The sequence below is a fragment of the Heteronotia binoei genome, chromosome 2 (assembly GCF_032191835.1).
Source record: "Heteronotia binoei isolate CCM8104 ecotype False Entrance Well chromosome 2, APGP_CSIRO_Hbin_v1, whole genome shotgun sequence".
In the NCBI taxonomy this organism is placed as follows: Eukaryota; Metazoa; Chordata; class Lepidosauria; order Squamata; family Gekkonidae; genus Heteronotia; species Heteronotia binoei.
The window spans coordinates 17,120,050-17,147,546 of NC_083224.1; the positions used below are offsets into that span (position 1 = coordinate 17,120,050).

General features: G+C 46.2%; 3 protein-coding genes across 3 annotated transcripts in view; all 3 read right to left on the reverse strand.

Annotated features, from left to right (window-relative positions):
- The window catches only part of LOC132567224 (zinc finger protein 436-like), a 29,842-nt gene extending 19,210 nt beyond the window's left edge, over positions 1-10,632 (reverse strand). Inside the window, exons 1-2 of the mRNA XM_060232912.1 lie at positions 10,558-10,632; positions 8,644-8,682 (exon numbers count right to left, since the gene is read on the reverse strand). Coding sequence (XP_060088895.1) covers positions 8,644-8,682; positions 10,558-10,632 — 114 coding nt within the window. The remainder of the gene's footprint in view (positions 1-8,643; positions 8,683-10,557) is intronic.
- Positions 10,633-11,244: 612 nt separating this feature from the next.
- On the reverse strand, positions 11,245-18,857 carry LOC132567225 (zinc finger protein 665-like). Its single transcript, XM_060232914.1, has 5 exons — positions 18,744-18,857; positions 16,004-16,130; positions 15,325-15,444; positions 14,334-14,833; positions 11,245-14,099 (listed from the first exon to the last, which is right to left on the reverse strand). Exons 1-5 carry the CDS (start codon positions 18,855-18,857, stop codon positions 12,600-12,602), a joined length of 2,361 nt encoding a protein of 786 aa, XP_060088897.1. The 3' UTR covers positions 11,245-12,599.
- An 856-nt stretch (positions 18,858-19,713) lies between these two features.
- LOC132567226 (zinc finger protein 446-like) lies at positions 19,714-26,083 on the reverse strand. The gene is made up of 4 exons (XM_060232915.1): positions 25,670-26,083; positions 23,547-23,661; positions 20,077-20,147; positions 19,714-19,842 (listed from the first exon to the last, which is right to left on the reverse strand). The coding sequence occupies exons 1-4, from the start codon at positions 26,081-26,083 to the stop codon at positions 19,714-19,716; spliced, it is 729 nt and encodes a 242-aa protein (XP_060088898.1).
- Between the last annotated feature and the right edge of the window lie 1,414 nt (positions 26,084-27,497).

The window sequence follows — 27,497 nt, forward strand, 5'->3', positions numbered from 1 at the left end:
CATATCATGTCCATGGGCACAGTTTACACCACAGAAATCATGGCTCCATGGTTTCATGGCAGCGCCAGGGACCAAAAACTTGGTTTTGAATCACGGATCCTCACGGATCCACATGATTTCTGCTTCAGATCCTCCCAAGCCCTCAATGGAATCACGTACCATGTCCATGAGCAGAGTCTACAACACAGAAATCATGGATCCACGGCTTCGTGGCAGCTCCAGAAATCAAAAACTTGGTTATAAACCACGGATCCTCATGAATCCACGTGATTTCTGCTTCGTAACCCCCCAAGCCCTCCATACAGTCACATATCATGTCCATGGCCAGAGTTTCCACCACAGAAATCATGGATCCACGGCTTCGTGGCAGCACCAGGGACCAAAAACGTGCTTTTGGACCACGGATCCTCATGGATCCATGTGATTTCTGCTTCGGATCCCCCCAAGCCCTCCATACAGCCACATATCATGTCCATGGGCACAGTTTACACTACAGAAATCATGGATCCACGGTTTCGTGGCAGCACCAGGGACCAAAAACTTGCTTTTGGACCACGGATCCTCATGGATCCACATGATTTTTGCTTTGGAGCCCCCCAAGCCCTCCATCCAGTCGCATATCATGCCCATGGACAGAGTTTGCAGCACAGAAATTGTGGATTCACAACTTCATGGCAGCGCCAGGGACCAAAAACTTGCTTTTGGAACACAGATCCTCATGAATCCTCATGATTTTTACTTTGGGCCACCCCAAGCTCTCTATCCAATCACATATCATGTCCATGGGTAAAGCTTGCACCACAGAAATCATAGATACACAGCTTCGTGGCAGTGCCAGAGACCAAAAACTTGGTATTGGACCATGGATCCTCATGAATCCTCATGAATTTTGCCTTGGATTCCCCCAACCTCACCATCCAATCGCATATCATGTCTATGGGCGGAGCTTCCACCACAAAAATCATGGATCCTCGGCTTCGTGGCAGCACCATGGAAGAAGAACTTGGTTTTGCACCATGGATCCTCATGAGTTTACACCCTGGAAATCATGGATCCTTGGCATTGTGGCAACATCATGGAGCGAAAACATGGCTTTGAAGCACATATCCTCATGGATCCTCATGATATCTGCATTGGCTCATCCCAAGCTCACCATCCAATCTCATGTTGTGTCCATGGAAAGAGCTTGCTCCACAGATATAATGGATCCATGGCTTCGTGGCAGCACCATGGATCCAGAACATGATTTTGAGGCACGGATCCTCATGGGTCCTCTTATGAAAAGATAGGAGTCTTGGAAAACAATTTCACAGTTGACCTTTATTCCTGGTTTAGCAGTGTCCCCAAATTGACATTCTACACCAGGGGTGGACAACGATAGCTCTCCAGAAGTTTTTTGCCTACAACTCCCATCAGCCCCAGCCATCAGCCATGCTTGCTGGGCTGATGGGAGTTGTAGGCAAAAAACTTCTGGAGAGCTACTGTTGGCCACCCCTGTTCTACACTAAAATAATAGAATTGTATAGAATCATAGAGTTGGAAGGGACCTCCAGGGTCATCTAGTCCAACTCCCTGCACAATGCAGGAAACTCACAAACACCTTCCCCAACATTCACAGGATCTTCATTGCTGTCAGATGCCCATCTAGCCTCTGTTGAAAAACCTCCAGGGAAGGAGAGCCCACCACCTCCCGAGGAAGCCTGTTCCACTGAGGACCGCTCTAACGGTCAGGAAGTTCTTCCTCATGTTGAGCTGGAAACTCTTTTCATTTAATTTCAACCCATTGGTTCTGGTCCCACCTTCTGGGGCCACAGAAAACAATTCCACACCATCCGCTATATGACAGCCCTTGAAGTACTTGAAGATGGTGATCATATCACCCCTCAGTTGTCTCCTCTCCAAGCTAAACAGACCGAGCTCCTTCAATCTTTCCTCATAGGACTTGGTCTCCATGTCCCTCATCATCTCCATTGCCCTCCTCTGGACATATTTCGTTATTAACCTGTGGTGCCCCAAAATGAACGCAGTAGTCTGGTAGGATCCTAACCACAGCAGAGTAAAGTGACACAATCACTGAACATGATGTGGACACTTGGTTTTTGGTGATAAATTGTGTTTGCCTTGTGTGGAATTGTTTCCTGTGGCCCTGGAAGGTAGGAGCAGAAGCGGTTGAGATCAAAAGTGGTTTCGGCTCAACATCAGGAAGAATTTCCTGATCATTAGCAATTTCTCAGTTGAACAGGCTTCCTCCTCGGGACGTGGTGGGCTCTCCTTCCTTGGACGTGTTTAAACAGAGGCTAGATGGCCATCTGACAGCAATGAAGATCCTGTGAGTTTAGGGGGAGATGTTTGTGAGTTTCCTGCATTGTGCAGGGGGTTGGACTAGATGACCCTGGAGGTCCCTTCCAACTCTATGATTCCATTATTCTAATTTGGTGGCCTCTATCTAGTGAGCAAGATGTTTTGAAGTCAAAGATAAGACCATTACAATATCTGCCTTGGATAGTTTGCAACTCAGTGGCATCAGAAAGTTCAGAATGCAGTTATTTACAGTGAAAGGTACGGACATGATTTTGATTTCTCATGTTACTGTGGTGTCCTTGATAAGGTAGAGACATTACAGATTTTTTTTGTTTGGTCATCCTGTAGACATTGGTGTGATGTCATAATGCACAAGCCTCAAAGTAGCTGAAGCAGTGTTTGGCATCTTGGCAGTGTTCTGAGGTTTTCGTGGGTTATTCTGTGGTCATGGACGTGCTGTGTGATGTGAAAGAAACCTCAGGGGGACCATGCATGATGAGCCCAACTATTCAAAAATGAAAAGTCACAGAACTCATGAAGATTAAGTGTTTCAAAGTATGTAACCACACTGACATCATACAAGGTACTCGAAATCCAATTTGTATTTTGCAAACGCTGGACATAGACGTGACATCTGGATGGATAATGAGTGTGGTGAACAATAAAATTGTGAATGTGTGATAGTTGTTCAGCAAGCTATGACCATGGATGTTACATGTGGTATAATGTCGAGTTTTCCTTGATCCAACGCAAATAACTTTAAGATCAAGAAGGATCCGCATTTCAAAACCATATTTTGGCTCCTTGTTACCGGCACAAAGCCATGGACCTGTCATTCCTGTGGTGCAAGGTCTGCCAAAAATCATGGTGGAATCCAACGCAAAAATCATGTGGATCCATGAAGATCCATGGTCCAAAAGCAAGTTTTGGTCCCTGGCGCTGCCACGAAGCCGTGGATCGACCAATTCTGTGGTGAAAACTCTGCCCATGGACATGATATATGACTGTATGGAGGGCTTGGGGGAATCCAAGGCAAAAATCAAGTGGATCCATGAGGATCGGTGGTTCATAACCAAGTTTTTGATTTCTGGCGCTGCCACGAAGCCGTGGATCCATGATTTCTGTGGTGCAAACTCTGCCCATGGACATGATATGTGATTGCATGGAGGGCTTGGGGGTTCCGAAGCAGAAATCATGCGGGTCAATGAGGATCCGAGGTCCAAAATCAAGTTTTTGGTCCCTGGCACTGCCACGAAGCTGTGGATCCACATTTTCTGTGGTGTAAACACTGCCTATGGACATGATAACTGCCTGGATGGAGGGTTTGGGGGGATCCGAAGCAGAAATCACATGGAACCATGAGGATCCGTGGTCCAAAAGCAAGTTTTTGGTCCCTGGCGCCGCCACGAAGCCATGGATCCACGATTTCTGTGGTGCAAACACTGCCCATGGACATGATAAGTGACTGGATGGAGGGTTTGAGGGATCCGAAGCAGAAATCATGTGGATCCATGAGGATCCGTGGTCCAAAATCATGTTTTTGGTCCCTGATGCTGACACGAAGACGTGGAGCCATGATTTTTGTGGTGCAGACTCTGCTCATGGACATAATATGTGACTGGATGGAGGGCTTGGGGGGATCCGAAGCAGAAATCATGTGGATCCATGAGGATCCGTGGTCCAAAATCATGTTTTTGGTCCCTGGCGCTGCCACGAAGAAAAGGATCTACGATTTCTGTGGCGCAGACTCTGCTCATGGACATGATATGTGACTGGATGGAGGGTTCGAGGGATCCGAAGCAGAAATCATGTGGGTCCAAGAGGATCCGTGCTCCGAAATCATGTTTTTGGTCCCTGGCGCTACACGAAGACGTGGATCCATGATTTCTGTGGTGCAGACTCTGCTCATGGACATGATATGTGATGGGTTTGAGGGCTTGGGGGATCCAGAGCAGAAATCATGTGGATCCATGAGGATCCGTGGTCCAAAAGCAAGTTTTTGGTCCCTGGCGCTGCCACGAAGCCGTGGATCCATGATTTCTGTGGTGTAAACTGTGCCCATGGACATGATATATGACTGGATGGATGGCTTGGGGGGATCCAAGGCAAAAATCATGTGGATCCATGAGGATCCGTGGTCCAAAAGCAAGTTTTTGGTCCCTGGCGCTGCCACGAAGCCGTGGATCCATGATTTCTGTGGTGTAAACTGTGCCCATGGACATGATATATGACTGGATGGATGGCTTGGGGGGATCCAAGGCAAAAATCATGTGGATCCATGAGGATCCGTGGTCCAAAGCAAGCTTTTGGTCCCTGGCGCTGCCACGAAGCCGTGGATCCATGATTTCTGTGGTGTAAGCTGTGCCCATGGACATAATATATGACTGGATGGATGGCTTGGGGGGATCCAAGGCAAAAATCATGTGGATCCATGAGGATCCGTGGTCCAAAACCAAGTTTTTGGTCCCTGGTGCTGCCACGAAGCCGTGGATCCATGATTTCTGTGGTGTAAACTGTGCCCATGGACATGATATATGACTGGATGGATGGCTTGGGGGGATCCAAGGCAAAAATCACGTGGATCCATGAGGATCCGTGGTCCAAAAGCAAGTTTTTGGTCCCTGGCGCTGCCACGAAGCCGTGGATCCATGATTTCTGTGGTGTAAACTGTGCCCATGGACATGATATATGACTGGATGGATGGCTTGGGGGGATCCAAGGCAAAAATCATGTGGATCCATGAGGATCCGTGGTCCAAAAGCAAGCTTTTGGTCCCTGGCGCTGCCACGAAGCCGTGGATCCATGATTTCTGTGGTGTAAGCTGTGCCCATGGACATAATATATGACTGGATGGATGGCTTGGGGGGATCCAAGGCAAAAATCATGTGTATCCATGAGGATCCGTGGTCCAAAAGCAAGTTTTTGGTCCCTGGCGCTGCCACGAAGCCGTGGATCCATGATTTCTGTGGTGTAAACTGTGCCCATGGACATGATATATGACTGGATGGATGGCTTGGGGGGATCCAAGGCAAAAATCATGTGGATCCATGAGGATCCGTGGTCCAAAGCAAGCTTTTGGTCCCTGGCGCTGCCACGAAGCCGTGGATCCATGATTTCTGTGGTGTAAGCTGTGCCCATGGACATAATATATGACTGGATGGATGGCTTGGGGGGATCCAAGGCAAAAATCATGTGGATCCATGAGGATCCGTGGTCCAAAAGCAAGTTTTTGGTCCCTGGCGCTGCCACGAAGCCGTGGATCCATGATTTCTGTGGTGTAAACTGTGCCCATGGACATGATATATGACTGGATGGATGGCTTGGGGGGATCCAAGGCAAAAATCATGTGGATCCATGAGGATCCGTGGTCCAAAAGCAAGTTTTTGGTCCCTGGCGCTGCCACGAAGCCGGGGATCCATGATTTCTGTGGTGTAAACTGTGCCCATGGACATGATATATGACTGGATGGATGGCTTGGGGGGATCCAAGGCAAAAATCATGTGGATCCATGAGGATCCGTGGTCCAAAGCAAGCTTTCGGTCCCTGGCGCTGCCACGAAGCCGTGGATCCATGATTTCTGTGGTGTAAGCTGTGCCCATGGACATAATATATGACTGGATGGATGGCTTGGGGGGATCCAAGGCAAAAATCATGTGGATCCATGAGGATCCGTGGTCCAAAAGCAAGTTTTTGGTCCCTGGCGCTGCCACGAAGCCGTGGATCCATGATTTCTGTGGTGTAAACTGTGCCCATGGACATGATATATGACTGGATGGATGGCTTGGGGGGATCCAAGGCAAAAATCATGTGGATCCATGAGGATCCGTGGTCCAAAAGCAAGTTTTTGGTCCCTGGCGCTGCCACGAAGCCGGGGATCCATGATTTCTGTGGTGTAAACTGTGCCCATGGACATGATATATGACTGGATGGATGGCTTGGGGGGATCCAAGGCAAAAATCATGTGGATCCATGAGGATCCGTGGTCCAAAAGCAAGTTTTTGGTCCCTGGCGCTGCCACGAAGCCGTGGATCCATGATTTCTGTGGTGTAAGCTGTGCCCATGGACATGATATATGACTGGATGGATGGCTTGGGGGGATCCAAGGCAAAAATCATGTGGATCCATGAGGATCCGTGGTCCAAAAGCAAGTTTTTGGTCCTTGGCGCTGCCACGAAGCCGTGGATCCATGATTTCTGTGGTGTAAACTGTGCCCATGGACTTAATATATGACTGGATGGACGGCTTGGGTGGATCCAAGGCAAAAATCATGTGGATCCATGAGGATCCGTGGTCCAAAAGCAAGTTTTTGGTCCCTGGCGCTGCCACGAAGCCGTGGATCCATTATTTCTGTGGTGTAAACTGTGCCCATGGACATGATATATGACTGGATGGATGGCTTGGGGGGATCCAAGGCAAAAATCATGTGGATCCATGAGGATCCGTGGTCCAAAAGCAAGTTTTTGGTCCCTGGCGCTGCCACGAACACGTGGATCCACAATTTCTGTGGTGCAACATCTGCCCATGGACATGATATGTGATTGGCTGGTTATCTTGGGGTGGCCCAAAGCAAAAATCATGAGGATCCATGAGGATCCGTGGTTTGGAAACATGTTTTTTCAGTGCTGTGGCGCCACAAATTCGTGGAGGCATGATTTTTCTGGTGCTGCCTATAGTCTAAGACAGGATCTACAACATAATGGTGGTTTGATTTCATTTCTCCATAAAAATCATATGAATTCATGAGGATCCGTGCTTTGGAAGCCAGTTTTTGCATTGCTGAGGCGCCACGAATTCGTGGAGGCATGATTTTTGTGGTCCTGCTTATAGTCTAAGACAGGATCTATAGGATTAAAGTGGTTTTATTTCATTTCAATGTAAAAATCATATGAATTCATGAAGATCCGTGTAGATCCGACTTTTACCTTTTTCCCAAAACAACTGCATATAGGTGTATAGTACACCTATATATATACATACATACGTATATATACATAGACATACATATACGTACATACACACACACACACACACATATATATGTATGTATATACAGGAACTCATTTGCATATTAGACCACATCCACTAATATCACCCCTAATTCACAAGGGGCTTTTTTGTAGAGAAAGCCCAGCAGGAAATAATTTGCATATCACGCCACACACCCTGGCACCTAGGCAGCCGGAACTGCGTTCCTGCTCAAAAGAGCCATATATATTTAGATATAGATATATAGATAGTAATTTCAGTTCTATCTCTTACTTAAACAACTCTGTATCCATACAAAAGATACCCAAATGGATAGGATTCCACTGAATAACATCTGAATTGAAGCCCGAGACAGGCAGGCAGGAAAGGGCCCGCCCGGGGAGTTTTGAAGAATATTTCTTGGAAGCGACAGAGCAGAGCCCTGCTGCCGAGAAAGGAGGCTGAAAGTGGATCCTTCCCTCCCCCTTGTTTTGTGCCCCCCAGAACTGAACCCCATGCTTGCAGCCCCAGAGAGAGAGAAGGGGGAAGAGGGGAAGCCCCCTCCCCTTGGAAGGAGAAGAGCGGCTGGCAGCAGGAGAAACGAGGAAGAGGAAAGGGAGGGATGCCAGCCTCCAGGTGGGACCTGGGGAGCCTCCAGAATTACAGCTTCTCTCCAGGCTACAGAGATCTGTAGCCAATTCTTCCTCCCTACTTTTTATTTCTGCTTTGGCTTTAACTTTAGCAATAACCTTCATTGGATAGCCTCTGTTAGAGAATCGTTCTAGTTTTCCTGCTGCTGTTTTAATAATCTTCCTCTTTAGTACAGTTTCTCTTAAAAACTGCCCATAAGGTTAATTGTTACATAGATGTTCCGGATGGTAGGCTTGAAATTGTAATAATCCATTTTTGTCTGTTGGTTTAGAATATAATTTGACATATAATCTATGTTCTTCATCCTTTCTTACCAAAGCGTCTAAAAATTAATCTCAGTTTTTAAGAATTAAGAGAAACTGTACTTAAAGAGGCAGATTATAAAAAAACCCAGCAAAACTAGAGCAACAATTCTTGCATGTATGGTGTATTACAGTGTATTTTGATGTTACAATAGCTCCGTTAGAAATGATTTGTATGAGAAACTGAGCAGAAGAAGAGCACCAAAACAGCCTTAAATTCTGGAAGAGGTGAGTTCTCTTTCCCTTTCTTTTCTCCAATTAAGATTATTGCCAATGCTAAAACCAAAGCAGAAATCAAAAGTAGGAAAGAATTGCTCCTGGAAAGAATTAATAATGGTATGGAAAACCTCACCTGTGGTTTTCTCAGTTCTCCCACCTCTTAGAAGATTAACAGATCTATCAAAAGACATAGTTGCACACTTACCAGGATGTGGAAATCCACCAAAAATTGGCGTAAGGAATCCTAGAAGCCGAAGAAACATGTTGGTAAGGGCAGATTTTAAGAGCAATGCAGGACTAGAGATGTAAAATTTCTGGAAATTTTGAAGCTCAGGAGAAAAACAACCCTTTTCTCAGAAAAAAATGGAAATTTTTGGAAAAATTGAAAAAAAATGTTACCCTAACACAGAAGAGAGCCAGTTTGGTGTAGTGGTTAAGTGTGTGGACTCTTATCTGGGAGAACCAGGTTTGATTCCCCACTCCTCCACTTGCAGCTGCTGGAATGGCTTTGGGTCAGCATAGGGTGGCCATAATGTCTGAAGGCCAGCCAGGGACACCTTTGGGGGGGGGGGGAAGGTAGGGGCACTAATAACACAGCCTGTCACTAATAACACAGGTCGAGATGCAGGACAGGAACCCGGAAGTGACCAACAGGCTGCTTCAGCGTGCCGCTGCACCGGCCCCCTGGGTCCCACAACGATGGGACCGATGCCACAGGGACGGGCTCGAAACACTCTATAACCCCTCAAAAGAACAGCAGTCTAGCTTGCTTCCCCTGAGCCCTGCCGCCATAAGCCTCAAGGGGGCTCATTTTGCGGCATCTCCCGGTGGGAGGGTGGCACCCGCACGGGACACATATCAAATGAAAGAGGGGGCGCAGGGCTATCAGAAACAGCCGGTGGAGGGAGTCGGGAGACCACCCCACTGGGGGATCCACACCCCGAAAGTGATGAAGGTGGCGCAGATAGAGCCAACAGAGCAAACAGGACAAAATAAATAGGCTGCATTATGCAGCACAGTTGAGAAAGTGCCTTATCCCATATACTGATGAAGTAAATACAGGATCTGAGAACAAAATTGCACCAGAAGACACAAACACAAAGCTCCCTTACACTGAATCAGTGCTTGGGTCCACCAAAGTCAGTATTGTCTACTCCAGGGGTGGCCAGAGTTGCTTAACAAAAGAGCAACACAGAATAAAGGTCAGATGTTTGAGAGCCGCAAGACATGAACATCGGATATTTGAGAGCCACGGAGGGAAGGAAGGAAGGAAGGAAGGAAGGAAGGGAGGAAGGAGGGAGGGAAGGAAGGGAGGAGGGAGGGAAGGAAGGAGGGAGGAAGGAAGGAAGAAAGGGAGGAGGGAGAGAAGGGAGGAGGGAGGGAAGGAAGGGAAGGAGGGAGGAAGGAAGGAGGAAGGAAGGGAAGAAGGAGGGAGGGAAGGAGGAAGGAAGAAAGGAAGGGAAGAAGGAGGGAGGGAAGGAGGGAGGAAGGAAGAAAGGAAGGAGGGAGGGAAGGAAGGGAGGAGGGAAGGAAGGAAGGCCGCTCCCTCCCGCCAGCCGCCCCCCCCCCGCTTTCGGCCCCCTCCCTCCTTTTCTGCCTGCCGGCTTACCTTCTCCCAGGGCGCGGCCTCCCCTCCGGGCGGGCGGGCTGGCCAGGAGGCGCAGCGGCGGCGGCTGAGGAGGCGGCCGAGCCCACTGACCCGGGGTCTCCCACCACACCGCCGCCGGCCTGCCTCCCGCTCCGGCCACGGCCTCCGCCGCCTCCCCCTCCGCCGCCGCCAGGGCCCTACGCCAGCGAGAGGAGCCGGCGGGCCGCGCGCGCGGTCGGGGAAGGCGGCGAGTGAGGGACCGAGCATCCCTGCGCGTGCGCACGGCGGTGTGGCGGGCCCTACGCCGCCCACTCTCCTGGCCCCGCGCATGCGCAGAGCCCGCCACACCGCCATGCGCACGCGCAGGGACGCTCGGTCCCTCACTCGCCGCCTTCCCCGACCGCGCGCGCGGCCTGACAGCTCCCGCTGGCTAAACCGGGACCTCTAATGGTCCCGGTATAGCCAGCCCGGGAGGCGGGAATTGGGGGCCAGAATCGGGACTTTCCCGGGCAACCGGGACGATCTGGCCACCCTAGCTTTGGGATCAATGGAGGAGTGCTCTGACTCCGGCTTCTTCACCAGTAATGGCGTTCTTGGGTCAACCATGGTTTCGACCGGGTAAAGATATAAATCAGTTTAAGATTATCTAAACTGGCAGAACCAGCGCCATAACAGTTTTATTGCTGCCAGATATATATATATAGTGCAACGTAAATTATGTATTTTAACTTAACTGACTGGTTTTTATATGTTTTAATTCTAATTGTTAAATTCAAAGTTTTATTATTTATGTTAACGTGTAAGTTGTTGTTAGCCGCCCTGAGCTGCCTAGGCGGGGAGGGCGGGATAGAAATAAAAGTTATTATTATTATTATTATTGTGTGGAGGGACAATAACATATTCAAGCTTATGGATGTTTCAATCAACGGAAAATTGTGTTCACACTCTCAATTAGAAAACAAATTCCAAATCCCTATCCCGTGGTTTCAATATGCTCAAGTATATCACGTACTACATCAAATATTTCCAATTATTATGACTAACAGAATGCTCAACCCGCTAGAGAAACTAATTAATAAAGGAAACACCACTATAAGAGGGGTAATCTCTATTATATACTCTCTTCTAAATCAAACTCTTTGCAAATGTACAGCAAGTCATCAAAATAACTGGCAAAGGGATTGTCAAATTTCAATTAATGAAGATCAATGGGAAAAATTTTGGACTTCGTCTTTATTTAAGTCTAAATCACTCTATTTTCGTCTACAGAATTATAAAATATTTGCTAGGTGGTACATGACTCCTTTCAAAGTGTTTAAGGGTAGAGCGAAGGTTGATCCCAACTGTTGGATAGGCTGTGGGCAGACTGGTACTTTCCTCCATTGCTGGTGGGAATGGCTGATGATTAAGGCTTTTTGGGAAAACATTTTGGGAAAAATATCAGAAATAGTTGGGAGCATTGTTCCATTGACACCCGAGGTGGTATTGTTGAACTTATGGCCTGATTCGGAGCTCTCATCTCTAAAACAAGAATTAGTGGCTTTATTGATCTTGGCTGGAAAGATCGTTATTGCCAGTTGTTGGAAACAAAATAAAAGTCCTACGTTTCAAAGTTGGAGTAATAAAGTATGGGACATATTAATTCATGATAAATTAGCTACCTGTATTTCCTTACTCGATAATGCAAAAGCGGGAGACTGGTTCTTAGAAAGATGGTTCTGCTTTCTTGAATATGTTAACAATAAAAACACTGCATTTGGTAAAATCCCGGAAAAATATATGAATTTTTCGATTTATTAATTTCAGTTTGCTCTTCCCCTATCTCAATGGTGGCTGGTGTATTGTCATTTATGTACTGGTATGAAGTGTCCCTCTGATAAGTCTGGTGATGTATGTATAACACTTATTCATGACTACTGTTTTGTATGGTTTTCTTTTTTTTACACTGGTTTGTTGCTATGTTTTATAAAAATGTTCTTAATAAAAAATTATAAAAAAAAAGAATGTTTGTATAGTGAGTAAAAATAAAATTGTTGATTGGGTTGGCCTATGTTCTTTCTAAAGCTTATATATCTGATACCTGGTATTACACATGTGGCCTGCCCCAATGAAGTGACATTTCTGTCAGATCGTTATAAAAAAATTAGTTCAACACCCTTAGACTAAGAAGTGACATGATTTTCCCTTCTGTGAGTTCTTAGATGTTGTTGAAGACAGCCAGCCTGACAGAATCTCTCTCTCTATTCTGTAACTTTTTGTCCTATGTGAACTTCTTGAAGCTTCTGAAGAGTGCTACTGTGACTGAAATGCTCCCCACATTCTCAGCATTCAAAAGGCTTCTCTTCTGTATGGGTCTGTAAATGACTTTGAAGACTGCCAATCTGACTGAATCTCTTCTCACACTTTGAGCATTGAAAAATCATTTCCCCAGTGTGGGTTATTTGATGCTTTTGAAGATAACCACTGCAGCTGAAACCTTTCCCACACTTTGAACATTCAAAAAGCTTCTCCCCTGTGTGGGTTCTTAGGTGATTTTGAAGATGGCTATTCCAACTGAATCTCTTCCCACACTCTCAGCATTCAAAAGGCTTCTCCCTTGTGTGGCTTCTTTGATGTTTTAGAAGATTGCTCCTGTGAGTGAATCTCTTCCCACACTCTGAGCATTCAAAAGGTTTCTCCCCTGTGTGGCTTCTTTGATGTTTTAGAAGATTGCTCCTGTGAGTGAATCTCTTCCCACACTCTGAGCATTCAAAAGGCTTCTCCCCTGTGTGGCTTCTTTGATGTTTTAGAAGATTGCTCCTGTGAGTGAATCTCTTCCCACACTCTGAGCATTCAAAAGGCTTCTCCCCTGTGTGGGTTCGTAGATGACTTTGAAGACTCTGACTCTCATGGAATCTCTTCCCACACACTGAGCATTCAAAAGGCTTCTCCCCTGTGTGGGTTCGTAGATGAATTTGAAGATTGCCACTCTGACTGAATCTTTTCCCACACTCCGAGCATTCAAAAGGCCTCTCCCCTGTGTGGGTTCTAAGGTGATTTTGAAGATGGCTACTTATCCTGAATCTCTTCCCGCACTCTGAGCATTCAAAAGGCTTTTCCCCTGTGTGGGTTCTTAGGTGACTTTGAAGACTGCTACTGACTCTGAATCTCTTCCCACACTCTGAGCATTCAAAAGGCTTGTCCTTTGTGTGCGTTCTTTGATGCTGTTGAAGAGCACCATTTTGACTGAATCTCTTCCCACACTCTGAGCATTGGAAAGGTTTCTCCCCTGTGTGGGTTCTTAGATGAGTTTGAAGATTGCCGCTATGACTGAATCTCTTCCCGCACTCTGAGCATTCAAAAGGTTTCTCCCCTGTGTGGGTTCGTAGATGACTTTGAAGATTGCCACTCTGACTGAATTTCTTCCCACACTCCGAGCATTCAAAAGCCTTCTCTTTTGTGTAGGTTCGTCGATGACTTTGAGGACTGCTACTGTGACTGAATCTTTTCCAACACTCTGAGCATTCAAAAGGCTTCTCTCCTGTGTGGGTTTCTGGATGCTGCTGATAACTGATATTTTGATGGAATCTCTTTCCACACTCCAAGCATTCAAAAGTTTTTTCCCCCGTGTGGGTGCTTCGATGGTTTTGAAGTGCACCATTTTGTCTGAATCTCTTCCCACACTCTGAGCATTCAAAAGGCTTCTCCCCTGTGTGGATTCTAAGGTGACTTTGAAGGCTGCTACTGACCCTGAATCTCTTCCCACACACTGAGCATTCAAAAGGCTTTTCCCCTGTGTGGGTTCTTAGGTGACTTTGAAGACTGCTACTGACTCTGAATCTCTTCCCACACTCTGAGCATTCAAAAGGCTTCTCCCCTGTGTGGGTTCTTTGATGCTCTTGAAGAGCACCATTTTGACTGAATCTCTTCCCACACTCTGAGCATTGAAAAGGTTTCTCCCCTGTGTGGGTTCTTAGATGCGTTTGAAGATTGCCGCTATGACTGAATCTCCTCCCGCACTCTGAGCATTCAAAAGGTTTCTCCCCTGTGTGGGATCTTAGATGTATTTGAAAATTGCCACTCTGACTGAATCTCTTCCCACACTCCGAGCATTCAAAAGGCTTCTCTTTTGTGTAGGTTCGTTGATGATTTTGAGGACTGCTACTGTGACTGAATCTTTTCCAACACTCTGAGCATTCAAAAGGCTTCTCTCCTGTGTGGGTTTCTGGATGCTGCTGATGACTGATATTTTGATGGAATCTCTTTCCACACTCCAAGCATTCAAAAGTTTTCTCCCCCGTGTGGGTGCTTCGATGGTCTTGAAGTGCATCATTTTGTCTGAATCTCTTCCCACACTCTGAGCATTCAAAAGGCTCTTCCTCTGAGTGGGTTCTATGATACTGTTTAAGAAGGGAACTATGACTGAATTTCTTTTCAAGCTCCGAGCATTCAAAACGTTTCTCCGCTCTGTGGATCCTTTGGTGCACAAAGAGTTTTGATTTGTATCTGAAGTGCTTTCCACACCAAAAGCATTTACAAGCCGTCATAATACCGTGCTTTGAAAAATGTATATTATATTGGGTTTGATCTGAGAAGTTCTTTCCACACTTCAAGCACTTGTAAGTTTCCTCCAAGCTGTGAATTACTTCTTGGAAATTCATTCTCTGCCAAGGAACTGATTTATCTGTCTTCTTCAACCTGCGTCTGAGTTTCTGCCTCTGAGACCTGCTTTGAATCCTGACGTTTCTTTTCACATCTTCTTTCTTGATGTCATCTGGTGATACATGATGCAGTTCTTCATCCTCCTCACTCCTCTGATCACTTCCTGCTGGAATAAAGAGAGAGATCTCCTGTTAGAATCCACACAAGAAGGTCTGATGTGCTCCTGAAGTTTCATCCATGCTCCAAATATTTCAGTGTCGTCCTCCTGTTTTACAGTGAAGTGTACAAATGAGTATACACTATGAAAGTACATTAAGCTTCCTGCACCAGAGATGCTTGGTTGGGACTCTTAACCATTTTTATGGCCCCCCATCTGTGTGACTTCTTTGATTTGAAGGGCTGTTTTATAATGGAAGCTATTTCTGTACTTCAAGTTATTATACAACTGCTCTCTTATGGCAATTCGCATCTGCAAAATGACATTCATTCTCTGACTGAAAGCAAATGCCACACTTTCATTTCCCTTTTCCCTGCAGTGGATTCTCTGGTTCACACAGAGACCTTTGTTCTTTGTTTTGTTGACTGACCTGTCTTCGTGGACTGGGGTTTCAGCGAGGACCCCTCTTTGAGAAGGAATGGGGTTCTCCCTCCTCTTACCTGCGTGGCTTTCCTCCTGCCTCTGTGGTCCATCTCCAAAGTTTTCTTCAGCATCTTCAATCTTGACTATTACCAAAGAGAACTCCTGGAAATCCCCAGCTGTCTCTTCTACATCTGCTGCTGGAATAAAGAGAATTTCAATCAGCACCCATGTAAGAAGCCAAACCACCAGTCAGGCACTCCTCACTCCTGGGTCTCCATTTCTTTTATAAGATCTTTTTTCCCGAGCTGCTGGTTACACCTTATCCCTGCCAGGCCCTTGCATAGAGCTGTTTTGATATTCTGCCCATCCCTCCTCTCCCCAAACGTATTTTAAGGGGGAAGGTGGCAAAGAATGATTGCCCTGCTGCTCCCACTTAACTGGCCGTGCACCTCTTTTTACTCTCCGCTCTTGACGATGAAATACAAGAAGTCCTCATGAAATCCACTCTTGCAACTGCACTGAGAGTTTCCTTCTAGTTCCGAAGAGAGCCGAGAGGAGCTGGTTTCCAGCCTCCCCCAAATACCCCTTTTCTGTGCATCTAATCAGGATCGCACCAAGTGAACCCAGGGCCAGGCCCAGGGTTTCTTGTGCCCCAGGCCCCCGTTTCTCTCCGCCACAAGCACAGACCCAGAAAGGCCAAGTGGGTGCGGCAGGATGGTGCGTGTGTTCAGAAGCGCCCCCACTGACCCTGCTTACCCTTTCCAGGTGAGTGGTGTCGGCCAGGAAAGCTGAGCAACGTCAGCGCAACAGCAAGTGCAACTGGAGTTTGGCTTTGAGCAAGCCCACTCCGCACCACTTGCCACTGCTTTGCTTGCCCTTGCTGCTGCGGAGGGAATGGGGCCAGGGGTTTAGGACACCAGAAAGTCTGGGGCCGCCCCTGGGCTCACTTGGTGAGATCCTGGTATGATGCCCAGAAAATGTGTAAACCAATGAGGAACTGTTTCAACGGGTGACCATACATCCGTTGAAACAGTCCCTCATGTTTTGCTCCACTGTTTGTTATAGTCACAGCTTCGTAACTCACTACTGTCCCATTTTGTAGAAATCAGGAGGCTGTTCGGATGCCTTAAAAGTCTGTAGGCGCCTGAGCGGTTTCTTCCCAAAAGACACGGAAACAGTAGCCAAATTTATTTTTCTGGCCACCAAGATACGCCAAAGGATTCTGTAGCCATAGTTTTAATTGATAACGATGTTTCTAAATTTTAACTGTACCTTTTGTATTTTATAGGTAATTTTTATTCTGTATAACTATATTTCTTTTCTGCCAATAAAGGCTGATGATGATGATATCTATTTGGGTCACAGGAAAACTGAGCAGGGTCAGTGGGGCAGAGCCTCTATTGCCACCCCACCGCCCTCAGTGCCCCTTCCCTGCCAGCACTGCCCCCATGGAGGCGAGAGGCAGGGGGCAAGGGCAAGCACAGTGAGGATGGGACAACAGGGCACGTGCGGGGAGAGGGCACCCAATGTCCACCCTTTTGGCCAGGTAGTGACCTAGGTGGCCACCTACCTGGTCAACTGGGACTCACCGGCCCTGAGTGAACCACACAGTGCAGAGGGAGACCCCTATGGTGTTTGGAAGAGGTGCCATTTCTTAGGGGGTGGGAGTTAATGACCGATGAGAAAACCAGCCCTGCAGTGTAGGGCCACCTTTCTCAAGGTCAGGAATATAAATTGACCAAATAAATAAGGTCAGGAGCATTTTCTTGCTATTCCTGGGCCATTCTCTACGACTTAGCTAGGCCTACTGTCTAATGCCCAGCAATTCCTGAATCGCTGCCTTTTCTAGAACCACCCAGTCAGTCTGTCTCTCTTATTCTCAGCAAGAGATAGCCAGAAGACTGGCTTAGGGGACCTCAAGGTCATTCACTGGTTCCCAGAGCTGAATCTGGGGGGGGAGGGGGGTGCCTGCTCTGGGCGCTGACAGAGGGGGGAGGTGCCAAATTGGGTATGGAGTCCACTGTATTCCATGGGACCATAAGATAGAATGGTCCATAAAGGGGCATCAGTTTTTAATTTTGCCCCCCCCCCTCAAAAACCATGTAGATCTAGTAGATCTAGTAGAGCAAGAGCTGGATCTAGTAGAGCAAGAGCCTCGGATAGCCCATCCCAGAGGAACACACAGTGACAGAAAGTCCAGCTAAGGCCTCAGAAGACTCTATCCTGTCCCATCTTCCCCAAAGACCTGTAACACACAGGGAATAGTGTGTGTCAAGACAGTGTGCGATTGCAATAAAAAAGGCCAACACCATGCTGGGAATTATTAGGAAGGGAATTGAAAACAAATCAGCCAGTATCATAATGCCCCTGTATAAATCGATGGTGCGGTCTCATTTGGAGTACTGTGTGCAATTCTGGTCACCGCACCTCAAAAAGGATATTATAGCATTGGAAAAAGTCCAGAAAAGGGCAACTAGAATGATTACAGGCTTGGAACACTTTCCCTATGAAGAAAGGTTAAAACGCTTGGGACTCTTTAGCTTGGAGAAACGTCAACTGCGGGGTGACATGATAGAGGTTTACAAGATAATGCATGGGATGGAGAAAGTAGAGAAAGAAGTCCTTTTCTCCCTTTCTCACAATACAAGAACTCGTGGACATTCAATGAAATTGCTGAGCAGTCAGGTTAAAATGGATACACACACATATATACAAACACACACATACATATATATATATGTGTGTATGTGTGTGTGTATGTATGTATATGTGTGTGTGTATACATAAGAGAAGCCATGTTGGATCAGGGCAATGACCCATCCAGTCCAACACTCTATGTCACACAGTGGCCAATATATGTGTGTGTGCGTGTGTGTGTGTACACACACACACATATTGGCCACTGTGTGACACAGAGTGTTGGACTGGATGGGTCATTGGCCTGATCCAACATGGCTTCTCTTATATTCTTATGAATATGCCCCAAAGATACCAATATGCAATACATTTTCAGCACGATCAGGCTTCTTCAGATAGAAAGAGGGTGGGGAGATGGATCATTTTTACATGCAGAAGGAAAGAAGTCCAAGAAAGAGGGAAATGTGGGGGAGCTAGTTTGGCAGACCCATAGAGGGGCACAGGGGTGTCATTGTTGTCTACCCACTTCATCTGGGATAGGGGGCAATGGTGACGACTGGCTTTGGAGAAACCCAGGCATCAGGGCATGCTGAATGCAAAAGGGGGTGAGAGGGACATAGCCTTTGGAAAGAAGTTGGTCCCTGGCCTCCTATTGTGGATCAACCACCTGTGCTTCAACTGAGAACTTGTCTCTTTGCTTACTGGGCTACTGCGTCTCTTCAACAGCACACGATTGCACCCTCTTGGGATGAGGACTGATCCACCTTATGACAACAGAGGTTGTGTGGTTTGGCTTAAGCCAGCTCCCCCTGGGTGGCAGAGTTAACCGGTGGGACTACTAAATGTAAAGGATACCCACTTGTTGCCAGTTCATTGGGGAAGGAAATAGTCTCTTCAGATCTTCTGGAGAAACTCTGCACCCGTTCTTCACATGCAAGGCCTTGGTCTGTCTCCAGCGTAGGATCTCTGACATCCCTGGCTTCTTAAATAGACAGAGAGAGGGTGGGGGATGGGTCATTTTGATATGGAGAAGAAAAGAAGTTCAAGAAAGAGGAAAATTTCTTCTGGAAGGACAGAACAGTGATCTATATCAAAACCCACAAGACAAACCACTCTGAGAAGTGTTGCTTAGAAGTGAAGAGGAAAGATCGCATGCGTATTCCTTTTCAGTTCTCTTGACATAACTTTAAAGGATACCCACTTGTTGACAGTTCATTTGGGAAGGAAACAGTCTCTTCAGATCTTCCGGAGAAACTCTGCACCCGTTCTTCACATGCAAGGCCTTGGTCTGTCTCCAACATGGGCTCTCTTGCATTCCTGGCTTCTTCAGACAGAAAGAGGGTGGGGAGATGGATCATTTTTACATGGGGAAGGAAAGAAGTCCAAGAAAGAGGGAAATTTCTTCTGGAAGGACGGAACAATAATCTAGATCAAAGCCCATAAAGCTAACCACTCTAAGGGAGATGGATCTTTTCCAGATTACAGTCAGAGTGGATGGCCAAAATCCCGATATGGGGAAGGGGATACTGTTAAGGCAACTGATAAATCAGGATCTGGCTCCATCCAGAGTCGTTCTGAGGGCCTCTCAGTCTTGCCTTGGTTTCAGGCCACAACACCCTCTCTGGCTTGGATGATTCCCACAACACTGGCCTCAGCTGCCCCTGGACCAGGGGGGCGGTTTTATCACTCTACCTGGTCATGCTGAACATCACTTTCATGGCCACCCCAACATCTCGAGGCAAATAGTGGTGGCCAATTTCCTGCACTAGCCTCACAAACATATATTTCTGTTAATTCATGCATCATCCCAATGGCAGCGATTTGCACCTTTAGCACTCTGAAAGATGCTTACCCAGAAAAGCCACGCTCCCATAGTTCTCCACCATGACTTCCCTGTAGAGGGCTTTTTGGCCCGGATCCAGCAGGCCCCACTCCGCCTCGGTGAAATACACGGCCACCTCCTCAGAGGAAAATGGAGACTGAAAGAAGAAGCAGATTCCCTCATCAGAGATCATGGCAGGCAGAGCCTGACACTCTCAGTGGGGGTAGTTTGTGAGGGTGCAGGATGCAGAGCTCAGTATGTGTAAAGGCAGTGCTATTCAGAGCCTCTCTTCCTCAGACAGCAGGAGCAAAAGCTTCCCTGAGAAAAAACTGAGGGCCCTGACTATCCCCCGTTCTCCCCCTCCCCCTACCTGGACCAGAGGCTGAGGAGGCGTTTCCACTTCTCCGCAAAGAAAAGGGCTGCATAACGTCTCTTCACTGCCTGCAATGGAGACAAAATGGGAAGGAAGAATTCTAGCCTCAAATTCCTATTTTGTTGGCTTGTCTCAATCTTTCTTATGCATCCCAATTCCCAGGTTGTGAAACCTTGTCTTCTCTACACTCTAGAAAACTCTGTAATAAAATTCAGTAAATTGTGGGAGAGATGAAAGACAAGTCCCAGGTAGCTACGAACCTCAGGGGGTTATAAATGCTGCAAACACATTTCAGAATTCTGTGAGGCTTGAAATGTGCCCTGTGAGCCCTGGAGCACAAATGGCTTTAGAATCCCTGCTAGATCAGACCAAAAACCCAGACATGACATTCTCCCACTTCCTGGGCCTTCTTACCCATCATGGAGTCTGGACTGGCAGGAGACTAGAAAGCATGTGACATGACACATCCAGTCATAGAATCATAGAGTTGGAAGGGACCTCTAGGGTCATCTAGTCCAACACCTGCTCATAATCTCATAAACACCTCCCCCTAAATTCACAGAATCTTCATTGCTGTCAGATGGCCATCTAGCCTCTGTTTAAAAACCTCCAAGGAAGGAGAGCCCACCACCTCCCGAGGAAGCCTGTTCCACTGAGGAACCACTCTAACGGTCAGGAAGTTCTTCCTAATGTTAAGCCGGAAACTCTTTTGATTTAATTTCAACCCATTGGTTCTGGTCCTATCTTCTGGGGCCACAGAAAACAATTCCACACCATCATCTATATGACAGCCCTTCAAGTACTTGAAGATGGTGATCATATCACCTCTCAGTCGCCTCCTCTCCAGGCTAAACATGCCCAGCTCCTTCAACCTTTCCTCATAGGACTCGGTCTCCAGACCCCTCACCATCTTCGTCGCCCTCCTCTGGACCCGCTCCAGCTTGTCTACATCCGTCTTAAAATGTGGTGCCCAAAACTGAACACAGTACTCCAGGTGAGGTCTTACCAGAGCAAAGCGATACCATCACATCACATGATCTGGATACTATACTTCTGCTGATACAGCCCAAAATTGCATTTGCTTTTTTAGCCACCGCAACACAGTGTTGACTCATGTCATATGATCCATTAAGACCCCTAGATCCTTTTCACACATATTACTGCTAAGACAAGTCTCCCCCATCCTATAACCATGCATTAGATTTTTCCTATCTAAATGCAGAACTTTACATTTATCCCTGTTAAAATTCATTTTATTGGTTTTAGCCCAGTTTTCCAGCCTGTCAAGGTCATCCTGTATCCTGATCTGTCTTCTTCTGTGTTTGCAACCCCTCCCAATTTAGTATCATCTGCAAATTTAATAAGTATTCCCTCTATTCCTTCGTCCAAATCATTGATAAAGATGTTGAACAAAACAGGTCCCAGGACAGATCCCTAAAGCACTCCACTTGTCACTCCTCTCCAACAGGATGAGGAACCATTCACAAGCACTCTTTGGGTGCGATCTGTCAACCAGTTACAGATCCACCTAACGGTAACAGGATCCAAACCACATTTTGCCAACTTGTTAACAAGGTGAAACCTTATCAAAAGCCTTACTGAAGTAAAGATAAACGATGTCTACAGCATTCCCATGATCCAGCAAGGTAGTCACTTTCTCAAAAAAAGAGATCAGGTTCTTCTGACATGACTTGTTCTTGAGAAGCCCATGCTGGCTCTTAGTAATCACATCCATTCTTTCTAAATGTTCCAGGACTGACTGTTTGATGATTTGTTCTAAAACTTTTCCAGGTATATAGACGTCAAGCTGACGGGTTGGTAGTTACCCGAATCATCTTTTTTCCCCTTCTTGAAGATGGGGACAACATTTGCCTGCCTCCAATCTTCCAACACCTTCCAACACAATCTTCCAATTCACTGCCACAGGAGGTGGTGGCGGCCACAAGTATAGCCACCTTCAAGAGGGGTTTAGATAAAAATATGGAGCACAGGTCCATCAGTGGCTATTAGCCACAGTGTATGTGTGTATATAAAAATTTTTGCCACTGTGTGACACAGAGTGTTGGACTTGATGGGCCGTTGGCCTGATCCAACATGGCTTCTCTTATGTTCTTATGTAACACCTCTCCACCAAGAATTCTCAAAAATAATAGACAGAGGCTCAGAAATTATATCCGCAGGCTCGTTTAGAACCCTTGGATGCAGTTCATCTGGCCCTGAGGACTTCGTTTCATTTAAGTAAACTAGGTGTTTATGCACTACCCTATGCTGATCCTAGGTTGGAACTTCATACTCTCATTATATGTTCTGTTTTTGCCATGTTGAGCACCGTTTCCCTCAGAAGAGAAGACTGAGGAAAAGTAGGAATTCAGCAGTTCCGCCCTCTCATTGTTACCTGTTACAATTTCACTTTCTTGCCCTCGCAATGGGCCTACCGTGTCTTTGCTCTTTTTCTTACTCTGAACATAAGAAAATAATCCCTTTTTGTTGTTTTTAGCATCTTTGGCCAGCCTAAGCTCACACTGAGCTTTATCTTTCCTAACTTTTTCTCTACAAGCACTGGTGCTTTGTTTATATTCATCCTTGGTTATAAGGCCCTCCTTCCAATTCCTAAAGGAATCTTTTTTATTTCTCAGGTCTTCAGAGAGCTGTTTATGGAGCCAACTCGGCTTCTTTAGGCTTTTTCCATTTTTTCTTCTCATAGGAATTGTCTGTGATTGCGCTTTCAGTATTTCGCTTTTAAGAAACTCCGACCCCTCCTGAACCCCCTTCTTCCTAAGTATTTCTGACCATGGGATTTTACCCAGCATAGTTCTAAGTTTATCCAAGTTTGCCTTTCTAAAGTCCAACCTATACGTCTGACTACATACAGCTTTTCCCTTCCCTAAGACTGTAAATTCCAAAATCACATGGTCACTACTGCCCAGGGTGCCCACTATTTCCACCTCTTCGATCAATTCTTCCTTGTTGGTGAGAATCAAATCCAAGATAGCAGATCCCCTTGTTTCCTTCTTCACTTTCTGGAAAAGGAAGTTGTCAGCAAGACAAGTCAGGAATCTATTTGACTTTTCATTTTTAGCAGAGTTGGACTTCCAACAGATGTCTGGGTAATCGAAATCTCCCATGACCACTGTATCCCTTCTTTTGGAGAACTTTGCAATCTGCTGTAGAAGTATCTCATCCAAGTCCTCTGACTGACTTGGTGGTTTATATAGCAGACCCCCACAATAATACCGCTGTTATTTCTTACTCTTTTTATTTTTACCCAGAGACTCTCAACTGAGCTGCCATGCTCAGAATTAACATATTTCCTCACAAGTAGATACCTCCTTCACATAGACTGCTATGCCTCCGCCCTTTCTCATTTGCTTGTCCCTTTTAAATAAGTTGTACCCTGAATCCTAATATCCCAGTTGTGAGTGTCATCCCACCAAGTTTCAGAGCTTTGGATCTAATCCAATATTCACCACTTGACAGGGGATCTTGGGCACGCTCCTGGGCCTGCGCCCTCTGACCTTCCTCTGACGGAGCTCCTTCTGCCTCAGAGAACTCTGCTTCCACCTTCATGGATCCTCCCCACATCTGAAACAACAGCAAGGGAGAGAGGTAAGAGAAGGACTGGAACAGGCTGAAGAGATGGATCCAGACCTACTCCCAGACTCCTCATCCCTAATTCCACCACCAGAGCTGCTTAACCACATGGGCAAGAACTAGGGTTGGGTTTTCTTCACAGCCTAGTGAATAATCTAAAGGTAAAAAGAACTGACAGGAACAATACATTGAAACATTATCTATTTTATTTATTAGTTCAATTCATAGCCCTCCCCCCGCACCGAGGCAGGCTCAGGGCAAACTGAAAGAGCCAAACCGGCACAGTTCCTCATAAACTAATGAAAAACAATTTAAAACAGTAAAAACATCATAAAGTGCTATATGTGTGATGGCGAGATATAGCTGTCCATGGTCTCTGATGAAAGGAGGACAAAATCCTTTCAAGACAAATCTTTTGAACCAGAAGGTAGAGTTTCAGAAAGTAAAACTGCACTGAGAAGAACTGGAAGAAAGAAACCACGAGGAGGAGATGGGATATATCAGTAGAGCTATTTCAAGCCACGGAAAAGGAGTCCATCACAGTCTTAACAGGCATATGCTAACAAAGATGGAAACACAACAAGGGCCCACAGACATGAAACACTCATTTTACACTCCAATTCCCAAAAAAGGAGACATCAAAGATTGTAGGAACTATCAGACCATTGCATTAATTCTTCATGTACGTAAAGTGAACATTTCACAATAAGGACGAGTGTTGTCACATACTGAAAGAGAAATGCCAGATATTCTGTTTCCAGTGGATTCACAAAAGAAAGCGGCACTTGAGATCATACAGCAAATTTGTGTTGGTTAATGGAAGACAGGAGAGAATTTCAGAAGAAAACCAGCTTGTGAATCATGGCTTACACATCAATGCTTTTGACTGCAGGGATACAAAAAAAAGTAATGGTTGGTTTTAAAAGAAATGAGTGCGCTGCAACATCTGATTGTTTTGATGCACAATCTGTATCAATGCAGAAGAGGCCACCGTTAGGACAGAATGTGGAGAAACAGAATGGATTCCAATTGGAAAGGGTGCCAGACTAGGATATATTTTATCTCCCTGTCTCTTCAGTCTATAAGCAGAACATATCATAAGGAATGACGGATTAGATTTAGATGAAGGTGGGGTGAAAATTCACAGAAGGAAGATAAGCAGTCTGAGATATTCAGATGACACATTAGAGGCAGAACATAGTGAAGATTAGAAATAATTACTCATGAAGGTTAAAGCAGAACGTGTTAAAGGAAAACGATAGCGGAATATCAGGAAGACAAAAGTAATAACTAGTGTGGAATTATGGAAATTTAAGGCTGATGATGAAGAACGTGAAATCATTCAAGATTTTCTGTTCCTTGTGTCCATCGTCAACGAAAAGGGAGACTGCAAGGAAGAAATCAGGAGACTGAGTAGGGTAACCATGAGGGAGCCAGAAAAGATTTGTAAGCGTAAGGATGTGTCCTTGGTAACCAAGATCAAGTTAATTTGAGCCACAGTATTCCCCCTTACTATATGTGTATGAGAGAAAGTTAGACAAGGAAGAAAACTAACAAGAAGAAAGTTGATTTTCTGTGCTGATGAAGGAGAGTTTACAGTTTTTACAGATACCGAGGTCTGCCAAAAAAAGATAAATAAGTGGGTTTTAGATCAAATCAAGATTCAACTCCCCCTGGAAGTTAATTACTCAAATGAGGCTATTGGATTTTGGTGATATTATGATAAGACAGAAGCCGCTGGGAAAGACAATAATGCTAAGAAAAATGGAAGGCAGCAGGAAAAAGAGGAAGACCAGACACATGATGGACTGACTCAATCAAGGAAGCCACAAAGGCCCTCAGTCTGCAAGACCTGAGCAAGGTTGTTAATGAAAGGATCCTCCTAGGATTGCTATAAGATGGAAGCAACTGAATGGCAGTTAACAAACTCACAGAAATAGCTGGCAGGAAGCCTGAGGAGAAGCTCATTGCTTGAGCGGAGTGACTGAAAGCCCCTCACCTGCTGTGCCTGCCTCTTCTCCTCTGCCTGACTCAGGAGGAAACCTTCGGCCAGGGCCACTGCCTGGGAACTGCTCTCTGGCCCGCATCCTCTCACCCAGCCCTGCACTTCCTGCGGCAGGATGGCCAGGAACTGCTCCAGGATCACCAGGTCCACCATCTCCTTCTTGGTGCGCCTCTCTGGCTCCAGCCAGTCCTTACAAAGTCCGTGGAGCCGGCTGCAAACCTCTCGGGGCCCATCAGCCTCCTGGTAACAGAATTGCCGGAAGCATCGGCTGCGTTCATCTGCGGTCACAGGGTCTTGAACCAATATGACTCTCTCCCAAAATTCAGCACCACTCCCTGCTTGGAGGGGATGGGGACCTTTCCTGGATGTCTTGCCAGTTCCAGGGCCTTCTGGGTCCTTCTCTTCCATCTTCTTCCTTTCTCTTGGGTTGCCTCTGACTCTGGAAAGACCCTCTTATTGACTTGGCTGTGAAAAGGGAGAGGGAAAGAGATCAGAAAAAAAAGAGAGATCAAATATGCAAAAAAGAAAGCAGAAGAGAATAGAGCTACATCACTGACCCTGGTGAAGAAACAGCTAAGGATTACCCCAGTGGATCAGAAGGAGCGCCCTTGCTGATGAGGATTAATGTCACTGTAGTATATTACATACCAGGCTTTTAAATATATGCCTGTTTAGTCCTTCAGGCACCAAAAACACTAGTATTTTCTTTTTTTCTTTAAAAAAAATCTTTTCTGGGTGTTATGAGTTTGGCATCTGATTTCTAGGGATCAGTCTGTCAAGTGCAGGGGTGTCAGGCCCCCGAGCAACTGGCTCTTGTCTGCTTCCTTCTCCCTCTCTTTTGCTTCCTTCTGCATCTCAGCTTGCTTTGCAAGGCTTGTTCAATCGCACAGGAGCTACAGAACAAAACCTCTATTTTCTCCATTGGTTGAGGCATCTCCCCCTCTCATGGTCACCTGGGGAGGGAGGTAAAGAGTAAGAGCTTCCTTTTCTCAGTTCCCTGGATCCCATGAGAGAAATACAAAGCAAGCATCTTTAAGACCAACAAGCACTGACGTTTTAAGCATGCTTAATTTTTTTAAAAAATGAGTTGTGTTTGTCTGTGTCCTTTAAAAAGTTTGTATCTCTGCTACCTAATGTTAAATAAGTACACACATGGCCCAGCCCAATATGGCCCCATTTATGTCAGATCCGGCCCTCAAACAAATGAATTGAACACCCCTGATCTAGTGGGTACATTTGAAGGTAAGCTGGAGCCAGGACAAAGGGACTGGTAAGAGCTTAACCATCAGAGTCCACCACTTCTTAACCACTGCACCAAGTTGGTGTGCCTGAGGAGGTCAGGAAGAAGAAGATATTGTATTTATATCCCGCCCTCCACTCCGAAGAGTCTCAGAGCGGCTCACAATCTCCTTTCCCTTCCTCCCCCACAACAGACACCCTGTGAGGTAGATGAAGACATTGGATTTATATCCCGCCCTCCACTCCGAAGAGTCTCAGAGCAGCTCACTATCTCCTTTCCCTTCCTTCCCCCCTCCCCAACAGACACCCTGTGAGGTAGATGAAGATACTGGATTTATATCCCGCCCTCCACTCCAAAGAGTCTCAGAGCAGCTCACAATCTCCTTTACCTTCCTCCCCCACAACAGACACCCTGTGAGGTGGGTGGGGCTGGAGAGGGCTCTCACAGCAGCTGCCCTTTCAAGGACAACCTCTGCCAGAGCTATGGCTGACCCAAGGCCATGCTAGCAGGTGCAAGTGGAGGAGTGGGGAATCAAACCCGGTTCTCCCAGATAAGAGTCCGCACACTTAACCACTATACCAA

What these genes read in the sequence shown, in the direction of transcription:
- LOC132567225 (XM_060232914.1), bottom strand. Translation starts at nt 18,857, where the DNA reads ATGTCAGAGATCCTACGCTGGAGACAGACCAAGGCCTTGCATGTGAAG. An exon ending in CCCCAATGAACTGGCAACAA is followed by an intron (nt 16,131 to 18,743) that starts GTGGGTATCCTT and finishes TTCCCTCCGCAG; the next exon opens with CAGCAAGGGCAAGCAAAGCA. An exon ending in ACACCACTCACCTGGAAAGG is followed by an intron (nt 15,445 to 16,003) that starts GTAAGCAGGGTC and finishes TCTTTATTCCAG; the next exon opens with CAGCAGATGTAGAAGAGACA.
- LOC132567226 (XM_060232915.1), bottom strand. Translation starts at nt 26,083, where the DNA reads ATGGAAGAGAAGGACCCAGAAGGCCCTGGAACTGGCAAGACATCCAGG. An exon ending in CCAAGATCCCCTGTCAAGTG is followed by an intron (nt 20,148 to 23,546) that starts GTGAATATTGGA and finishes TCTCCATTGCAG; the next exon opens with GCAGTGAAGAGACGTTATGC. An exon ending in CTCCTCAGCCTCTGGTCCAG is followed by an intron (nt 19,843 to 20,076) that starts GTAGGGGGAGGG and finishes TCCTCTGAGGAG; the next exon opens with GTGGCCGTGTATTTCACCGA.